This window comes from Dermacentor albipictus, chromosome 2 (assembly GCF_038994185.2).
Source record: "Dermacentor albipictus isolate Rhodes 1998 colony chromosome 2, USDA_Dalb.pri_finalv2, whole genome shotgun sequence".
NCBI lineage: Eukaryota > Metazoa > Arthropoda > Arachnida > Ixodida > Ixodidae > Dermacentor > Dermacentor albipictus.
The window spans coordinates 963,112-982,023 of NC_091822.1; the positions used below are offsets into that span (position 1 = coordinate 963,112).

The following is an 18,912-nucleotide window of genomic DNA, read 5'->3' on the forward strand; positions in this document are numbered from 1 at the left end:
TCATCTACACCCTGATTCCGTAATGCCTGCATGACTGCTGAGGCTTCGACTGAATCAAACGCTTTCTCGTAATCAATGAAAGCTATATATAAGGGTTAGTTATATTCTGCACATTTCTCTATCACCTGAATGATAGTGTGAATATTGACACATGTACTTATCTTTATCGGGCGACCACGTTTGGCCACCTAACAAATGTTATCGCGAAGCGCAGGACACGCCTGCATGTAAAAGAAGTTTCTGGAATGTTATCGATGGTTCCGTCCACTGTCTTTCACTGCAACTTGTGTAATCTGATTGCATGTATGCGCGACGCGAATAGTGTAGAACTTTGTGGAAGACCCGCGGGTCCCATCTGTTAATCTGGAACATTCGACGACTGATCTATAAAAGCCGACGCGCTTGATTCGCTGATCAGATTTTCGCCGATCGCCGAGTGTGTTCGTCGCTATCGTTGTGCTATAATTGTAGCCTGTTTTGTGGGCACAGGTTCGCCCAATAAAAGTCAGTTTTGTCGTTCACAGTATTGCTACTGTGTTCTTTGACGTCACGACCACGTGACATCTGGTGGAGGTGCTAGTGCGTTCATGTACCGAACGCCCCCGCAAAGCCGCGATCCAAGCCCGAAGCCCGAGGACAAAACCGACATTGCCCAAGACCAGCGTGCTAGCCGCAGACTGCAAGGACTGCCCCCCAGAGCACGGACTTCTACCTGAGACGACAAAGAAGATCGTGGTCAAGACAACCCCAATGGCTGCCCCAGCGTCCCCCGTTATCCTACAACAACCTCGGGACCCACCGACCTTCCATGGAGCAGCGACTGAAGACCCGGAATCCTGGCTGGAGACCTACGAGCGAGTCGCGACATTCAACAACTGGGACTCCGACGACAAGCTGCGGCATGTCTACTTCGCCTTAGGGGACGCCACCAGAATGTGGTTTGAGAACAGGGAGTCGACCTTGACTACGTGGGACCTGTTCCGTAGCGGCTTCCTGCGCACCTTTACAAGTGTCGTGCGCAAGGAAAGGGCCGAAGCTATGCTGGACGCCCGAGTGCAGCTACCAAATGAGAACGTTGCCATCTTTACGGAAGAAATGAGCCGTCCGTTCCGCCACGCCGACCCGGATACGGCCGAGGAAAAGAAAGTTCGCCTACTCATGCATGGTGTGAAGGAAGAACTTTTCGGCGCAATGGTACGAAGCCCACCGACGACCGTAGCAGAGTTCCTTCGCGAGGCCACCGGCATTGAGAAGACACTCGAAATGCGGAACCGGCAATTCAACCGCCGCACAAAGTCTACAAACTATGCAGGAATTCAATCGCTGGCCACCGACGATTTGCGCGAGACTATCAGAGTGGTCGTACGGGAAGAGCTGCAGAAGATGTACCCTAGGTTGCAGCCTCAAGTTGCCTCAATCGCCGAAATCGTCAAAGATTAACTTGAGCGATCCCTTGGAGTTCCTGAGATGCAACCAGAATCACCACAGCCCCAGCCTGAAGCGATGACCTACGCCGCCGTCGCCCGCCGCCAAGGCCCCCCGGCACGACCGCGCCACGGACCTTTAACGCCACAATTCCGTCGTCCACCGCCGCCGCCGCCAGCACGCCCGCCCGTCGCCCAGCACCGCTACGCGAGGAAGACGGACATTTGGCACGCTCCTGACCACCGCCCACTCTGCTACCACTGCGGAGAAGCTGGTCACGTCTACTGCCGATGCCCATACCGGCAAATGGGACTGCGAGGGTTCGCTGTTAATGCACCGCGACCACAGCTTGGTGAACGACCTCGCGATATCGCCGACTACCTCGCCGCCACTCAGTGGAGCGCTCGACGACCGTCCCGTTCGCCGTTACCAGGCCGCTACCTGTCACCGCAGCGCCGACCATACACTCGCCCAGCCCGGGGCCGCTCTGCGAGCCGATATCCGAAAAACTAAAAGCAGCAACCGATGGAGGTGCGGTTGCTGTTCGTCGAACTGATGAAGATCCTCTGCCGCCGACGAAGACGATGAAGAGACCATTTAGACGACATAATAACGACACACCGCCGTCCCGACGAAGTCAGGAAGCCATGACTACACCGACGAAAGACGATTTGACGACGCGACGTTTCAGCTTCACTTCAACACGACGCAGCCGTGATCCGACGCCAAGACCTAACTGCAACGCCAGACAAAGAACCACCGACCTCGATGTGCTTTTCGACGGCCACGCAGTTACCGCCTTAGTGGACACAGGGGCTGATTACTCCGTCATGAGTGGACACATCGCCGCCCAGTTGAAGAAGGTTAAGACTGCATGGGAAGGCCCTCAAATTCGCACCGCTGGAGGACACCTGATTACGCCGACTGGAATCTGCACGGCAAGGATAACCATTCATGACCGGACTTACCCTGCCACCTTCGTTATCCTCCAACAGTGTTCTCGAGACGTCATTCTCGGTATGGACTTCCTGAACCAACACGGCGCAGTCATCGACCTGAAGTCGAAGTCAATAACGCTGTCGGAAGATAAAGCGATACCGCCGGAGAGCCCTCTTAGTCACCACGCCTTGAGTGTGCTCGAAGACCAAGTGAGCATCCCGCCCCGCTCCAGCATTGTTATTTCGGTCGGCACCGCAATACCCGCTGACGTAGAAGGTGTCATCGAAGGCGACCAACGCCTCCTGCTAGACCGTGAAATTTGCGTCGCAAGAGGGATCGCTCGACTGCATGGAGGGAAAACTGAAGTGTTGCTGACAAACTTCAGCCCGGAGTTCAAGCACATCAACAAGGGCACGACGATCGCGTACATCGAGGAAATTGTGGAAACCAGTAATGCGTTTGTCCTCTCGGATTCCGCCACATCTACCCAGACGACCACGGTTCCCGAACCAGACTACGACATTAATCCAAGTCTCCCAGTGATTAAGCAACAGCAGCTCAGAAGTCTGCTCCGACGATACAAAGACTGCTTTTTGACGACATCGAGGATTCGACAAACACCCGTCGCCAATAAAACTTGGTGCTGGGCTAGTTGGTGATGCATTCTTTAAAACTGATGGTAGCGCTAAAAAGGATGGCTTTTCTTCAATTGGTCATGTGTTCACTTCTTGCTGCTCGGGAGTTTTATCATCTCGCTTCGCGTGCATGACATTGTTTTTGATATGGCGATAAAGAAGGTTGGTGTAGTTCGGTTGTGCGCATGTGTTGTGATTCTTTTAAATATAGAATTCTTTCGAAAAATAAACCAGTTGTCAGTAGCGTTTCTTCGTCGTCGTGTCGTTTTTTTCTTCGTGTGTCCGTTCCTTTTTAGCGCTACCATCAGTTTTAAAGAACCCGTCGCCAAGCATCGCATAATCACCGAGGAGTGCGCTCGACCACTCCGCCAGAGCCCTTACCGAGTTTCGCCGTGAGAATGTGCAGCTATAAGAGAACAAGTCGACGAAATGCTGCGCAACAACATCATCCAGCCGTTGAAAAGCCCATGGGCATCCCCTGTTGTCCTGGTAAAGAAAAAGGACGGAAGCCTACGTTTCTGCGTCGATTATCGTCGTCTGAACAAGATCACGAAGAAAGACGTATACCCCCTCCCACGGATAGACGACGCATTCGATCGGCTCTGCAATGCTAAATACTTCTCATCAATGGACCTCAAGTCTGGCTACTGGCAAATAGAAGTCGACGAAAGGGATCGCGAAAAGACCGCCTTCATCACGCCAGACGGCCTCTACGAGTTCAAGGTTATGCCATTCGGACTGTGCTCGGCGCCTGCAACGTTCCAGCGCGTCATGGACACGGTATTAGCAGGATTGAAGTGGCAGACCTGTCTCGTTTACTTGGATGACGTCTTCGTCTTCGCCGGAAATTTCGACTATCATCTCAAGTGGCTTGCGACAGTACTAGAGGCCATCAAGTCGTCAGGGCTTACTCTGAAGCCGAAAAAATGCCGCTTTGCTTACGATGAGCTTCTGTTCCTAGGCCACGTAATCAGCAAATCTGGTGTCCGTCCAGATCCGCAAAAGACAGCTGCAATCGCACAATTCCCGCAACCCATCAACAAGAAGGCAGTTCGTAGATTCCTTGGCATGTGTGCCTACTACAGGCGCTTTGTCAAGGACTTTTCACGCATCGCCGAGCCGTTGACACGTCTAACTGTGATGTTAAGTTCAAGTGGGAAACGCCGCAGGCCGACGCATTTGAAGAACTCAAACGACGCATGCAGTCGCCGCCCGTACTTGTTCACTTCGACGAGCACGCCGATACCGAAATAACACTGACGCCAGTAGCCTAGGCCTCGGTGCCGTTTTCGTCCAGAGGAGAAACGGAGTCGAACAGGTGATAGCTTACGCTAGCCGGTCGCTGTCAAAAGCGGAAGGCAACTATTCTACGACCGAAAAGGAATGCCTCGCCATCGTTTGGGCTACAGCTAAATTTCGACGTTATCTTTATGGCAGGCCATTCAAAGTCGTCAGTGACCATCACGCGTTGTGTTGGCTAGCGAATATAAAGGATCCTTCAGGACGACTGGTGCGGTGGAGCCTCAGACTACAAGAATACGACATCACTGTAACCTACAAGTCCGGACGAAAACACTCCGATGCCGATTGCCTATCACGCGCCCCCGTTGACCCGCCGCCGCAGGACGACGAGAATGACGACGCCTTCCTTGGAATGATAAGCGCGGAAGTCTTCGCTGAACAGCAACGGGCAGACCCGGAGCTAAAAGGCCTCGTTGAATATTTGGAAGGGCACACCGACGTTGTCGCCATGGCATTTAAGCGCGTATTATCTTCCTTCACGCTTCAAAACAATCTACTCGTGAAGAAGAACTTTTCACCAGTCCACGCCAACTACCTTCTTGTTGTCCCGTCAGGACTTCGTCCAGAAGTATTGCACGCCCTACATGACGATCCGACCGCTGGACACCTAGGATTTTCCCGGACACTATCGAGGATACAAGAAAAGTATTATTGGCCGTACCTGACCGCCGACGTCGCCCGTTATGTCAGAACATGCCGAGACTGTCCGCGACGCAAGACACCGCCGACAAGGCCAGCCGGATTACTATAGCCAATCGAGCCTCCTTGCCGACCATTCCAGCAGATCGGGATGGACTTGCTGGGACCCTTTCCGACGTCAACAACCGAAAATAAGTGGATCGTCGTGGCGACAGACTACCTCACGCGCTTCGCTGAAACTAAAGCACTGCCGAAAGGTAGCGCAGCCGAAGTGGCGAAATTCTTTGTCGAAAACATCCTGCTTCGACATGGCGCCCCAGAAGTCCTCATCACCGACAGAGGAACGGCCTTTACAGCGGAGCTCACCCAGGCCATTCTGCAATACAGTCACACAAGGCACAGGAGGACAACTGCCTACCACCCACAGACGAATGGTCTTACGGAGCGGCTGAATAAGACCCTCGCCGACATGCTAGCGATGTACATCGACGTGGAACACAAGACCTGGGATGCCGTCCTGCCGGACGTAACATTCGCTTACAACACGGCGGTGCAAGAAACAACACAGATCACGCCGTTCAAGCTGGTCTACGGCAGGAACCCGACGACGACGCTCGACGCCATGCTGCCGCACGTCACTGATGAGGAGAACCTTGACGTCGCTACCTATCTCCAGCGCACCGAAGAAGCCCGACAGCTCGCCCCCCTGCGGATCAAGGACCAGCAAAGGACCGACAGCTGACACTACAACCTTCGACGACGCTTCGTCGAGTACCAGCCCGGCGACCGTGTTTGGGTATGGACCCCGATACGCTGACGAGGACTCAGTGAGAAACTACTGCGATGCTATTTCGGGCCCTACAAGGTCATCTGACGTATTGGCGCACTGGACTATGAGGTCGTGCCAGACGGCATTTCGCATTCACAGCGGCGCCGCGCACGATCTGAAGTGGTCCACGTGGTGCGCCTTAAACCCTTTTATGGAGGCTGATGAACTTCCTTATTTTGTTGTTTTCTTTGCTACGAGTGCTTCTCTTTTTTATTACTTTCGTTTGTTTGCAGCATCGGGTCGATGCTTATTAAGACGGGGGTAATGACACATGTACTTATCTTTATCGGGCGACCACGTTTGGCCGCCTAAGAAATGTTATCGCGAAGTGCAGGACGCGCCTGCATGTAAAAGAAGTTTCTGGAATGTTATCGATGGTTCCGTCCACTGTCTTTCACTGCAACTTGTGTAATCTGATTGCATGTATGCGCGACGCGAATAGTGTAGAACTTTGTGGAAGACACGCGGGTCCCATCGGTTAATCTGGAACATTCGACGACTGATCTATAAAAGCCGACGCGCTTGACCCGCTGATCAGATTTTCGACGATCGCCGAGCGTGTTCGCCGCTATCGTTGTGCTATAAGTGTAGCCTGTTTTGTGGGCACAGGCTCGCCCAATAAAAGTCAGTTTTGTCGTTCACAGTATTGCTACTGTGTTCTTTGACGTCACGACCACGTGACAATATGGTCTATTGTTGAGTAACCTTGACGAAATCCTGCCTGGTCCTTTGGTTGACAGAAGTCTAAGGTGCTCCTGATTCTATTTGCGATTACCTTAGTTAATGCTTTGTAGGCAAGGGACAGTTAGCTGATCGGTCTATAATTTTTCAAGTCCTTGGTTACCCCTTTCTTATGGATTAAGATTATGTTGGCATTCTTTCAAAATTCCGGTACGCTCGAGCTCATGAGGCATTGTGTATACAGAGTGGCCAGTTTTTCTAGAACAATCTGCCCACCTTCTATCAACAAATCTGCTGTTACCTGATTCTCCCCAGCTGCCTACCCCCTTTGCATATCTCCCAAGGCTTTCTTTACTTCTTCGGGCGTTACTTGCGGGATGTCAAATTCCTCTAGACTATTCTCTCTTCCATTGTCGTTGTGGGTGCCACTGGTACTGTATAAATCTCTATAGAACTCCTCAGCCACTTGAACTATCTCATCCATATTAGTAATGATATTGCCGGCTTTGTCTCTTAAAGCATACATCTGATTCTTGCCTATTCGTAGTTTCTTCTTCACTGCTTTTAGGCTTCCTCCGTTCCTGAGAGCATGTTCAATTCTATCCATATTATACTTCCTTATGTCAGCTGTCCTACGCTTGTTGATGAACTTGGGAAGTTCTGCCAGTTCTGTTCTAGCTGTAGGGTTAGAGGCTTTCATACATAGGCGTTTCTTAATTAGATCTTTCGCCTCCTGCGATAGCTTACTGGTATCCTGTCTAACGATGTTACCACCAACTTCTGTTGCACACTCCTAAAACATGCCTATAAGATTGTCATTCATAGGTTCAACACTAAGGTCCTCTTCCTGAGTTAAGGCCGAATACCTGTTCTGTAGCTTGATCCCAAATTCCTCTATTTTCTCTCTTACCGCTAACTCGTTGATCGGCTTCTTGTGTACCAGTTTCTTCCATTCCCTCCTCAAGTCTAGGCTAATCTCCTATATGAATACAACAATCAAACCTCGGTTCTGAGCCCCCAGCAGCTGCGAAGCAACTGACCATGGTGGCGGTCAGACCTGTGATGCAGCAGAGGGTGCTAAGGATCTCTGGATCCGGACAGGCCGCCGTTGGAATCTGAACCTGGCAACGTTTAATTAACACTATAATGTTATCTAGTGAGGAGAGTCTAGCAGTGCTATTGGGGAATTAGCGGGCATCAAATGGGATATAATAGGGCTCAGTGAGGTTAGGAGGACAAATGAAGCATATAAAGTGCTAAAAAGCGGGCAGGTCCGGTGCTACCGGGGCTTCGCGGAGAGACGAGAACTAGGAGTCAGATTCCTGATTAATAAGGGTATAGCTGGTAACATATGGGACTCTATAGCATTAACGAGGGGGTGGCAGGTCTTGTTGTGTCACTTAATAAGAGGTACAAATTGAAGGTCGTACAGGTCTATGCGCCTACATCCAGTCATGATGAACATCTCATTAACCACTGTCAATACTAGATGGCATAATAATGCCAGCCAATGAGTAAACAATCTTCCAAAAGAGAAGGTTTTGTGCATATAGACCGTGATCAGTTTGGCTGCTGTTTTCTAGGTGCAGCTGTCAGGCCCAACCAGCTTTGCACCCCTGGTGCAGAAAGTGCAGCAAATTGCCGTTGACAGCCGCGAGTTCCATGTGCTGCTTGTTCTGACGGATGGCCAGTTCAGCCCTGCAGGCGAGGCAGCTTCCAGGAAGGCCATCATCGCAGCCTCACAGGTACTCCTGTATGATGCCATGATCACATACTAGCTCACCCACTATGCTCGCTTAGTGGCTATAGTGTTGCGTTACTGAGCTTGAGGTGGCAGGTTCGATCTCGGTGGCAGCAGAATCCAAAGATGCGTGTGTACATGGATTAATCATCATCATCAGAATATTTTAATGTCCACTGCCATGACGAAGGCCCCTTCTGGTGATCTCCAATGACCCATGTCTTGAGCTAGCTGATTCCAACTTGTGTCTGCAAATTTCCTAATTTCATCACCTCACCTAATTTTCCGCTGTCTTCGAGTGTGCTTCCCTTCTCTTGAAACCCATTCTGTAACCCCAATGGTCCACTGGTTATCTGCCCTACACATTACATAACCTGCCTAGCTCAATTTTTTTCTCATTATGTTAACTAGAATATTGGCTATCGCCGTTTGCTCTCTGGTCCACACAGCTCTCTTCCCATCTCTTAACCTAACACATAACATTTCTTGTTACACTGCTCCTTGCACGGTCCTTAACTTGTTCTCGATCTTCTTTGTTAACCTCCACATTTTTGCCCCATGTGTTAGCACCTGTACAATGCAATGATTATACACTTTACAGTGGTAAGGTCCCACCCAATCAGGATTTGGTAGTGCCTGCTGTATGCATTCCACCCCATTTTTATTCTTCTGTAAATATTCTCACGGTCAGGGTCCCTTGTGAGTAATTGACCTAGATAAACGTGCGCCTCCATAGACTCTGGAGGCTGACTGGATATCGTTAATTATTGTTCCCTTGCCAGGCTATTGAACATTGTATTAGGCGCACATTAAAGAACCTGAGGTGGCTGAAGTTCTCCACTATGGTGTGCCTCATATTTTGCCATAATTAGTAGGGGTGGGCAAATATGCAAAGTTTCAAAAACGAATTGAATACTACACACTAGCTATTCATATTCATATTCAAAAAGTAGTTATGCAGTCTTTTTAAATAGGAACTAATCAAATATTTTGCAACTGAGTGTTAAAGTCTTGTTGCTCTTCTTTGTCCAATGAAGAAAATGCCTCAAGCCATCAGAAGTGTGGCAATGACAACTTTTTTCAAAGCAATGGAGAATGATCACTGGTAATACAAATTCAGATTTCCGGCAGAAGTCTACATGTCAACCTGGTATTTTTGCTAGCAGTCTCTCATTTGGGGTTGTTGGCACTCTATTCATGTAGCAGTGCTGTCTCTACAACCTGCGATGTTTTCCTTGCACCGTTTACGTATGTCTTCAGCAAACAAGTCCTCTAGCACCATTTTTTTTCTCTTTCAACAACTTCCGATTTTTTTGTTTGCCAGCCGTTTATTTAGCATTTTTGTAAAGCTAGTTCTAGAGCAGCTATTCTTTCTTGGTAAGCTTGTTTGTAACCACGCTCTAAAGCTTGAGAGGCTATATTTAACTACAGTTAGCATATTTGTGTTCAAAACTGATCCTTGATCCCCAATATAGTTCGTTCTTTCTCACGCTATTCGGTAAAGACATGGTACCTAATTATGCTGAAATAAATATTACTGTAAGTTCCGATGTTCAATACTTACTATTATTCGATTCATATTTGAAAAACATTGACATTCGCCCACTTCTAGTAGTTAAGTTCCTCGCTTGTAATGACTACCAAAAAAAAAAAACACAGCGAAGTGTCATGTACAACTAGGATCAGTTTTAAATGCAATATCACCAACCTTCATTAAAGGAACTGCATGAATAAGCTATCAACATCTTTGGAGCCTAGTCACAAACAAGCTCTTCAAGAATGAATGACTGCTGGATGACTAGCTTTCCGAAACGCCTAAGTAAATGATTGTTGAAAAAACAATAAGGTTGGTGGAAAAACAAAAGAAAAAGCTGCTGAAGGACTTGTGTGCTATAGAAACATGTGAACGGGCCTGGTGCAAGAAAAACATAACTGGTTGTAGCACAAAAGATAAAGGTGCTACATGAGCAGACTTCAAGAAACACTAAATTACAGACTACAATAAAAAATTTGTCATGTAGGCTTCTGCTACTAAATCGAAAACAAAGCTTGCATTACTTCTTTTGTATCTGCACTGCCTTGAAAACTTTTGTTGTTCTTTCACTTCTGATAACTTGCGATACTTTCTTTAGCAAATGGAAAGCAGTGCTTTAAATGGTCCCTGAAACGGTTTGGACAAATTTTGTAGATGCGTAGGGTACATCTACATTAAAACAGTAGTGCCAGAATTTAAGTGGAGCGTCTCATAGTAACTTTTTACATACCATGGGGAAAATACGTGTTTTTTGTAGGTTACGCCAGACTTCTTCTTCTGAAGGAACTACTGCACTCAGTATTTTATGTTATACATAAACAAAAAGCAGAATGAATGCACTTTTCATGCATAAAAGTTTTGTTATCAAGATGTATGTCATAAAACATATACAACTTGCTAGAATCCAGATGGTGGGATAAAATTGAACAAACTTTGTGAAGACACACTCGTATATACTCAGAAAAAAAATGACTGCCTGGTTAGCTCAGATGGTAGAGCGGCTGTCCCGGAAAGGCGGAGTTCCGGGTTTGAGTCCCGGACCAGGACGAATTTTTCTTCAACTCTGAGGCTTTTCTTTCGAGGAACCCGTATGGGTTTCCTTTGTAGCAATTGCTACGAACGAGTGGATGTCTGATTTTTCCTTTATTAAAAATAATTAGGTATACAAAATGTATTCCGTCTAACAGGCACTATATCCCCCCTGTTAGGCCGCTCATCTCTTGAACAGGCAGAATGGACGGTGTAGGGCTGCATGATTGTTTTGTATATATTTTTGCAGTGCCGCGAGTTGCCCATGCGTTTTGTGAATGGGGAAGCGTCCACCCCCCAGCACGTCGGGCAGCAACCGTTTCTGTTTTTGAGGGGTCGGACGGCCCGTGTGGTGTCGGGTGATGCGCCGAGGCGCGCGCCGGGGGGGCGCGGTTCAGAGGCGGAAAACGGATTCGGAGAACATGCTCTTACGCGCGCTGTGTTTACATTCCGCCGATGGTCATAATAGGGCCATGCGGACAAACCTCGAGTGGGACGGTGGTATACGCGACGTTGTGGCGCCGGCTCCTGAGTCCCCTGCTGGTTAGAGACGCAGCTGCTAGCAATGTTGACCACGTCTTGCGCGTACGGAGCGAGGGGTTCACGCCCCTAAGCATGCGGGCGGCAGCCACGTGCATCTTGCTTTGAGCGCTGAGGAGAGCCCGTTCGGTGTCGTGTTACAATGCGAACCGCGCCCCTCTCTACGGCGCGCACTGCAAGTTGTAACACGACACCGAACGGGCTCTCCTCAGCGCTCAAAGCAAGATGCACGTGGCTGCCGCCCGAATGCTTAGGGGCGTGAACCCCTCGCTCCGTACGCACAAGACGTGGTCAACATTGCTAGCAGCTGCGTCTCTAACCAGCAGGGGACTCAGGAGCCGGCGCCACAACGTCGCGTATACCACCGTCCCACTCGAGGTTTGTCCGCGTGGCCCTATTATGACCATCGGCGGAATGTAAACACAGCGTGCGTAAGAGCATGTTCTCCGAATCCATTTTCCGCCTCTGAACCGCGCCCCCCCGGCGCATCACCCGACACCACGCGGGCCATCCGACCCCTCAAAAACAGAAACGGTTGCTGCCCGACGCGCTGGGGGGTGGACACTTCCCCATTCACAAAACGCATGGGCAACTCGCGGCACTGCAAAAGTATATACAAAACAATCATGCATCCGTACACCGTCCCTTCTGCCTGTTCGAGAGATGAGCGGCCTAACACCCCCCAAAACAAAAATTTTTCGTTGAACATGTATTGCACTATAACAATTTAAGAGCAAGCTCTACAGTTTGGCATGCCGGGCTGCGGCCGCTCGATCCATCGATAAGACCAGCTGCGAATGCAGCGGAATCGCTAGACATGCGGTCTTTTGAAGTGTGCACGCCGCTCCCAGAGGCGGCCATTTTTGCTTTCTACTTTGACGATCGCAAAAATACAGAGTGCGTTAAAAAGTTAACGCCTCGTGGGGAAAAAGCAAACTGCTAAGAAAATGAAAATATAGGCTTCTTCACATCCTATGGTGCAGTGTGTCTATGAGCGGCATGGAAGTATCCGAAAGCGGCATTTCAAACCATCGATAGTGGGTGGCCATTTTCGCTTTGTACTTTGATGATTGCAAAAACTTCGCAGTGGGTTCAACAATCACCGTCTGCGGGGAAAAAGTGAACTGCTTAGAAAACAAAAGAATAGTACTCCGCTTTCATGTCTGATAGTGCAGAGGATAGCGCTAACCATCGTTAGTGGACTGACGATGCCCGATGGGCGCGGTACGGCAAGAATTAAGAGAGCTATACAAAATTACGAGCTGCCCCCCTCCCTAGCCATGCTTTTTCTCCTCAACTCGTTTGCTGAATTATCGGGACAAGCTCCACGTTGACTGGCTCTGCATCGTGATGTGACATTGTGACGTGTACTTCCGGTGGTCTTAGAGCCAATGCATGAAGCCTCGCCAATGTCTCCGTTATCCGCCTGGCCATCTATTCACAGCAAGAGCTATCCAAGCCACGCGCACAGTGAGCGTTCTGTCGTGGCACAGAGCGTGTCCGATATTCCAGTCACCACAGGCAAGCTGGGCATTTTAATGGATAGGCAGAGGTGTAAACTAAAGCTCCTCCATGATATTATTGCTCCGAGGAAGGGCTGTTAGGGTAAACGTGAGCAGCCTGAGTGGCCTGCACATAGCTTAACCAGCCAGAAACAGAGCTAATACTGGATTGCTGTTAATAAGTGCAAAACATTTTAAGCATTTAAAAAGACGTGTTCACAATTATGCTCCTGCTGAAAATTTACATCAGCAGCAAAGTAAGATGCACTTCATCATCATCATCATCAGCCTGGTTAAGCCCACTGCAGGGCAAAGGCCTCTCCCCTACTTCTCCAACTACCTCGGTCATGTACTAATTGTGGCCATGTCGTCCCTGCAAACTTCTTAATCTCATCCGCCCACCTAACTTTCTGTCGCCCCCTGCTACGCTTCCTTTCCCTTGGAATCCAGTCCGTAACCCTTAATGACCATCGGTTATCTTCCCTCCTCATTACATATCCTGCCCATGCCCATTTCTTTTTCTTGATTTCAACTAAGATGTCATTAACTCGCGTTTCTTCCCTCACCCAATCTTCTATTTTCTTATCCCTTAACGTTACACCCATCATTCTTCTTTCCATAGCTCGTTGCGTCATCCTCAATTTAAGTAGAACTTTTTTCTTAAGCCTCCAGGTTTCTGCCCCGTACGTGAGTACTGGTAAGACACAGCTGTTATAAACTTTTCTCTTGAGGGATAATGGCAAGCTGCTGTTCATGATCTGAGAATGCCTGCCAAATGCACTCCAGTCCATTCTTATTCTTCTGATTATTTCCGTCTCATGATCCGGATCCGCCGTCACTACCTGCCCTAAGTAGATGTATTCTCTTACCACTTCCAGTGCCTCAGTACCTATCGTAAACTGCTGTTCTCTTCCGAGACTGTTAAACATTACTTTAGTTTTCTGCAGATTAATATTTAGACCAACCCTTCTGCTTTGCCTCTCCAGGTCAGTGAGCATGCCTTGCAATTGGTCCCCTGAATTACTAAGCAAGGCAATATCATCAGCGAATCTCAAGTTAATAAGGTATTCTCCATTAACTCTTATCCCTAATTCTTCCCAATCGAGGTCTCTGAATACCTCCTGTAAACATGCTGTGAATAGCATTGGGGATACCGTATTTCCCTGTCCGATGCCTTTCTTTATTGGGATTTTGTTGCTTTCTTTATGGAGGACTATGGTGGCTGTGGAGCCGCTATAGATATCTTTCAGTATTTTTACATACGGCTCGTCTACACCCTGATTCTGTATGCCTCCATGACTGCTGAGGTTTCGACTGAATCAAACGCTTTCTCGTAATCAATGAAAGCTATATATAAGGGTTGGTTATATTCTGCACATTTCTCTATCACCTGATTGATAGTGTGAATATGGTCTATTGTTGAGTAGCCTTTACGGAATCCTGCCCGGTCCTTTGGTTGACAGAATTTTATTTTCGATTACCTTAGTAAATACTTTGTAGGCAACCGACAGTAAGCTGATCGGTCTATAATTTTTCAAGTCTATGGCGTCCCCTTTCTTATGGATTGGGATTATGTTAGCGTTCTTCCAAGATTCCGGTACGCTCAAAGTCATGAGGCATTGCGTCTACAGGGTGGCCAGTTTTTCTAGAACAATCTCCCCACCATCCTTCAACAAATCTGCTACAGTGAAATCTCGGTACAACGAACTTCAGGGGACCGCGGCAAAATGTTCGTTATTCTGAAAGGTCGTTATAGTGAAAGCCCAAAAATTAGCCATAACAATAGCATTTCAGTAACGCAAGCGACCTGCCTTTGAAACGGTACCTCCTTGAACTCGTTTCTCACACAATGCACACGTGATCGTCAGACAAGGCACATTTATTTGAAATAGTCCGTGATCGTCTTCTGACGGGTGCAGCACAGACTCTGCAGCACGAACGATTCCAGACCGTCCGCATTCTTATGCACGCCTTCGGTCGCTGTGCCGCTTTTGGCTATAAATATGCGGAGTTTTCGCAAGCAGTCCAACGCATCTGTGGCCGACACGGACTCGTCGCGGTCTTCGGGCGCTGCCGTAACGTGCAGCAAGATTCTTGCTGGTGCTTAAAGATTTTCTCCTTATCTTTGAGAATCGTGGCGATCGTCGACCGCGCTACTCCACGTTCTTTAGCCAGGATGGATTGTTTCTTCCCGTCTTCTATCTCGCGAAGAATCTCTACTCTCTCGCTCAAAGAAAACTGCTTTCGCTTCTTCGCCGTGGTTAGAGTTGTTGAGCTCATGGCAACGCAAACGCCGGCACGCACTTCTAACACAATAATATAACCAGAAGAAAAACAAGATGGACAGGCCTGATACGGGTGACAGCACGCGAACAACTGAGAAAACAAGCAAGAAAAACGTGATGCGTCGTCACCTCCGCAACAGGAAAAAAAAAAAAAGGCCCACTTCAGCGTTAATTACTACTTTTTTTTTTCTTCTGCCGCACCGTCTCAGGTTTTACGAGCCCATGCTCCCCGCCTGTCCACTCGGAAAACCTGGTGCGTCGTTGCCTCCACAACGGAGAAGGAAAAAAAGAGTCTCCGCCCGCATCTTTCTCCTTCCGCGCCATCTCAGGTTTTTGCGGGAAGCAAGTTGCAAGGCGGCCCGCTCTTCGCGCTGTGTCGTCTGCTAGCTTAGAGCTCCGACTGCCGTGACGGACACACTGAAATCTAAGAATCCTCGCATTTCGGGATATGCGTTCGTAGTACTGAGGTGTTATTAAGATGACACGGAAATTAAATAACGATCGTTATTCTGAAATGTTCGTTATTCTGAAGTTCGTAGTAGTGAAATATTTTTACATTGAAACTATAAGCAGTCGGCACGGGATTTCATGAAAGTTCGTTAATCTGAAATGTTCGTTAACGTGGTGTTCGTTGTAACGGGGTTTGACTGTATTACCAGTTCCTCCCCAGCTGCCTTCTCCCTTTGCATAGATCCCAAAGCTTTCTTTACTTTTTCCGGTGTTACTTGTGGGATGTCAAATTCCTCTAGGTTATTCTCTCTTCCATTAGCGTCGTGGGTGCCACTGGTACTGTATAAATCTCTATAGAACTCCTCAGCCACTTGAACTATCTTATCTATACTAGTAATGATATTGCCAGCTTTGTCTCTTAACGCATACATCTGATTCTTGCCAATTCCTAGTTTCTTCTTCACTGCTTTTAGGCTTCCTCCGTTCCCGAGAGCATGTTCAATTCTATCCATATTATAGTTCTTTATGTCAGCTGTCTTATGCTTGTTGATTAACTTCGATAGTTTTGCCAGTTTTTCTAGCTGTAGGGTTAGAGGCTTTCATGCATTGGCGTTTCTTGATCAGATCTTTCGTCTCCTGCGATAGCTTACTGGTGTACTGTCTAACGGAGTTACCACCAACTTCTATTGCAAACTCCTTAATGATGCCCATAAGATTGTCGTTCATTGTTTCAACACTAAGGTCCTCTTCCTGAGTTAAAGCCGAATACTACCTGTTCTGTAGCTTGATCCGGAATTCTTCTATTTTCCCTCTTACCGCTAACTCATTGATCGGCTTCTTAGGTACCAGTGTCTTCCGTTCGCTCCTCAAGTCTAGGCTAATTCGAGTTCTCACCACTTGGTTGCACTTGGTTCCTGCTATATTAGCTCTGTGCCACCAGGTGGCTGCACTCTGCAGACCGCTCACATTTGCACTTCCATTCATTTGGTAAAACGATCACTCTGCATGTGCCTGCGCTTGTGTTTACCCAAATACCGGACACGCTAAACCTCCCTGTTGTGGTAGTAATCCTCCAACGTGAAGTGGAGGCCGCAAACGTGTAGATGCTGGCACCGATCTGACACTGACAGTCCGGTATGCTGCAGCCACTCCACTCGCATGTTGCATTGCAGAGGGACACGATGTCACAGCTTTACATGCTGCCTATCGCTAATTTCAAGCCCACAATGTTACAAAGGTGATCCTTGGTGCTTGCGAAAAGAAAGCTTGAGGCTGACCACATAGCTCGTCTCAACATTGTAACACAAGCAGATGATACTTGGCATGTGCTGGAAGAGCTTGAGTGTAGTGATGGATTGTCCTTGTGTATTCTCTTTCTGTTGCATGCTTTTATAGAAACAAATTAACCAACTGTAACGAAGGAGAGTAGCCTGCACCTCAGCATCATCACTAGCAGGTATGACCTGGTGGTAGCTGTCCTTGGCAGAACGCTTGCGACTGCTGCCCATTCGCCTGCGTCCGTTGCTAATAAATCTCTTAGCAAGTGGTGGAGATGCTGGGTTTCGACCACCCTGGAACATTGGAGTCACACTCTACCCCCTATCATGCCCGACGATGCATGCACTCCAACTCTTCCAGCGGTGCCGCCCACCCTGGTTGGTGCTGGAGCCTTGCGTCAGCGAGATCCCCCTATCTTCTCTGGCACAGATGACCAAGACGTTGAAGATTGGATCTCCTCTTACGAGCAAAAAAAAAAAAAATGTGGGGTTTTACGTTCCAAAATTACTTTCTGATTATGAGGCACGCTGTAGTGGAGGACTTTGGAAATTTCGACCACCTGGGGTTCTTTGATCTAAGTACACGGGTGTTTTCTCATTTCGCCCCCGTTGAAATGCGGCCGCCGTGGCCAGGATTCGATCCCGTGACCTCGTGCTCAGCAGCCCAACACCATAGCCACTGAACAACCACGGCAGGTCTCTTATGAGCGAGTGAGTGCCCATAACCAGTGGGACGATGTTACCAAGTTGAGAAACGTCGCATTCTATCTTATGGACGTTGCGAAACTATGGTTTCTAAACCATGAACCCGACCTCACATCATGGTTGGTCTTCAAGACCAGCTTTACCCAAATTTTTGGCGGCCAGCAGTATGAAAGCTTCGTGCAAAACAATGTTTGCACACATGATCCCAAGAAGTCGGAGAAAACTTCACGAACTACATTGAAGACAGTATTGACCTTTGCAATTGGGTTAATGCATCGATGTCAGAGGAGGAGAAGATCAAAAATATAATTGAGTGTATTCAGGACAACGCATTTCAAATGTTATTATCGAAGAGTCCTCACACTGCCGTGGAAGTGATAGAATTAGAATTGCGATGAGTGCGCAGGCAACGGCTTCACACCCGACATCCCACTATGCCTGCCGACTCTCTGTCAAGCCTTGGATTCGAAGAAAACCATGCTATTCTGTTCATAAAAATTCAGGAGTTCGTTCGCACAGAGGTCGCCCGCCTGCTATCTTTGATGTCTTCTGTCCCAGAACCACCACCCTCTTTGCCTCTTACGATCCGCGACTTCATTCAAGAGCAAGTCTCTCAAGCCGTTCCTACAGCCGCTGAGCAGACACCTGTCACTGTGCCTCTCACTTACGCTGAAGCAGTTTCCCGATCTCCTCCACAGACGCTCTTGCCGCCCTCTATGCATCGAACCCTGGCATCTTTGCCGCCATCTATGCCGCTTCCAGACCGACAGCATTTTCCTCCTATGCCGCTACCCGAACGCCAGCATTTTTCAACTCTTCAACCATGACTCAGACCTGACACCCACCAGTGGTGCACCTTTGATGACCGCCCAATATGTTTTGCTTGTGGTGTCGTTGCATGCTTCCTCTTTGCAACATCCGGTGAGCACCACCTTTCCCTGCTCAGTTTTCCTCTTTGCCTTCCAGCCTTCCTATCTCTTCCTTTTCCACTGACCTGCCAACTGTGTTCTACCTGCCGCTCACCATCTCCACGTCGTCGCTCGCTTTCTCCGATGTGGCGCCGTCCTGTGTCCACTGAGCAGAAAAACTGATGGTCGCAGTTCCTGAGGCATGAACTACGTCCATATCACAATGCCCAAGTCCTCGTCCCTCTCAAGCCAACGTAATTGAAATGTCTGTCAACGGAATCGCCGCCCTGGCACTTGTGGATACAGGAGCCGCCGTATGTGTAATTTCCGCCGAACACTGCTGCATACTACGAAAGGTTTTGACGCCTCTTTTCTCGACTTCTCCCTTCGAACCGCGAACGCTCAAAGTATTATGCCTCTCGCTGCCTGTACTGCTCGCGTCTTCATTCAAGGACTACTGCATACCGTCGAATTCGTCGTGATGCCCTCGT

At 48.5% G+C, this 18,912-nt stretch overlaps 1 protein-coding gene across 2 annotated transcripts in view; it reads left to right on the plus strand.

Annotated features, from left to right (window-relative positions):
* LOC139055845 (uncharacterized) overlaps positions 1 to 18,912 on the plus strand; it is a 122,249-nt gene that overhangs the window by 39,716 nt on the left and 63,621 nt on the right. The window contains exon 4 of one of the 2 annotated variants that reach the window (XM_070533400.1): positions 8,034 to 8,195. The exons of the other annotated variant lie outside the window; for it this stretch is intronic. Coding sequence (XP_070389501.1) covers positions 8,034 to 8,195 — 162 coding nt within the window. The remainder of the gene's footprint in view (positions 1 to 8,033; positions 8,196 to 18,912) is intronic. 2 annotated transcript variants of the gene reach the window in all.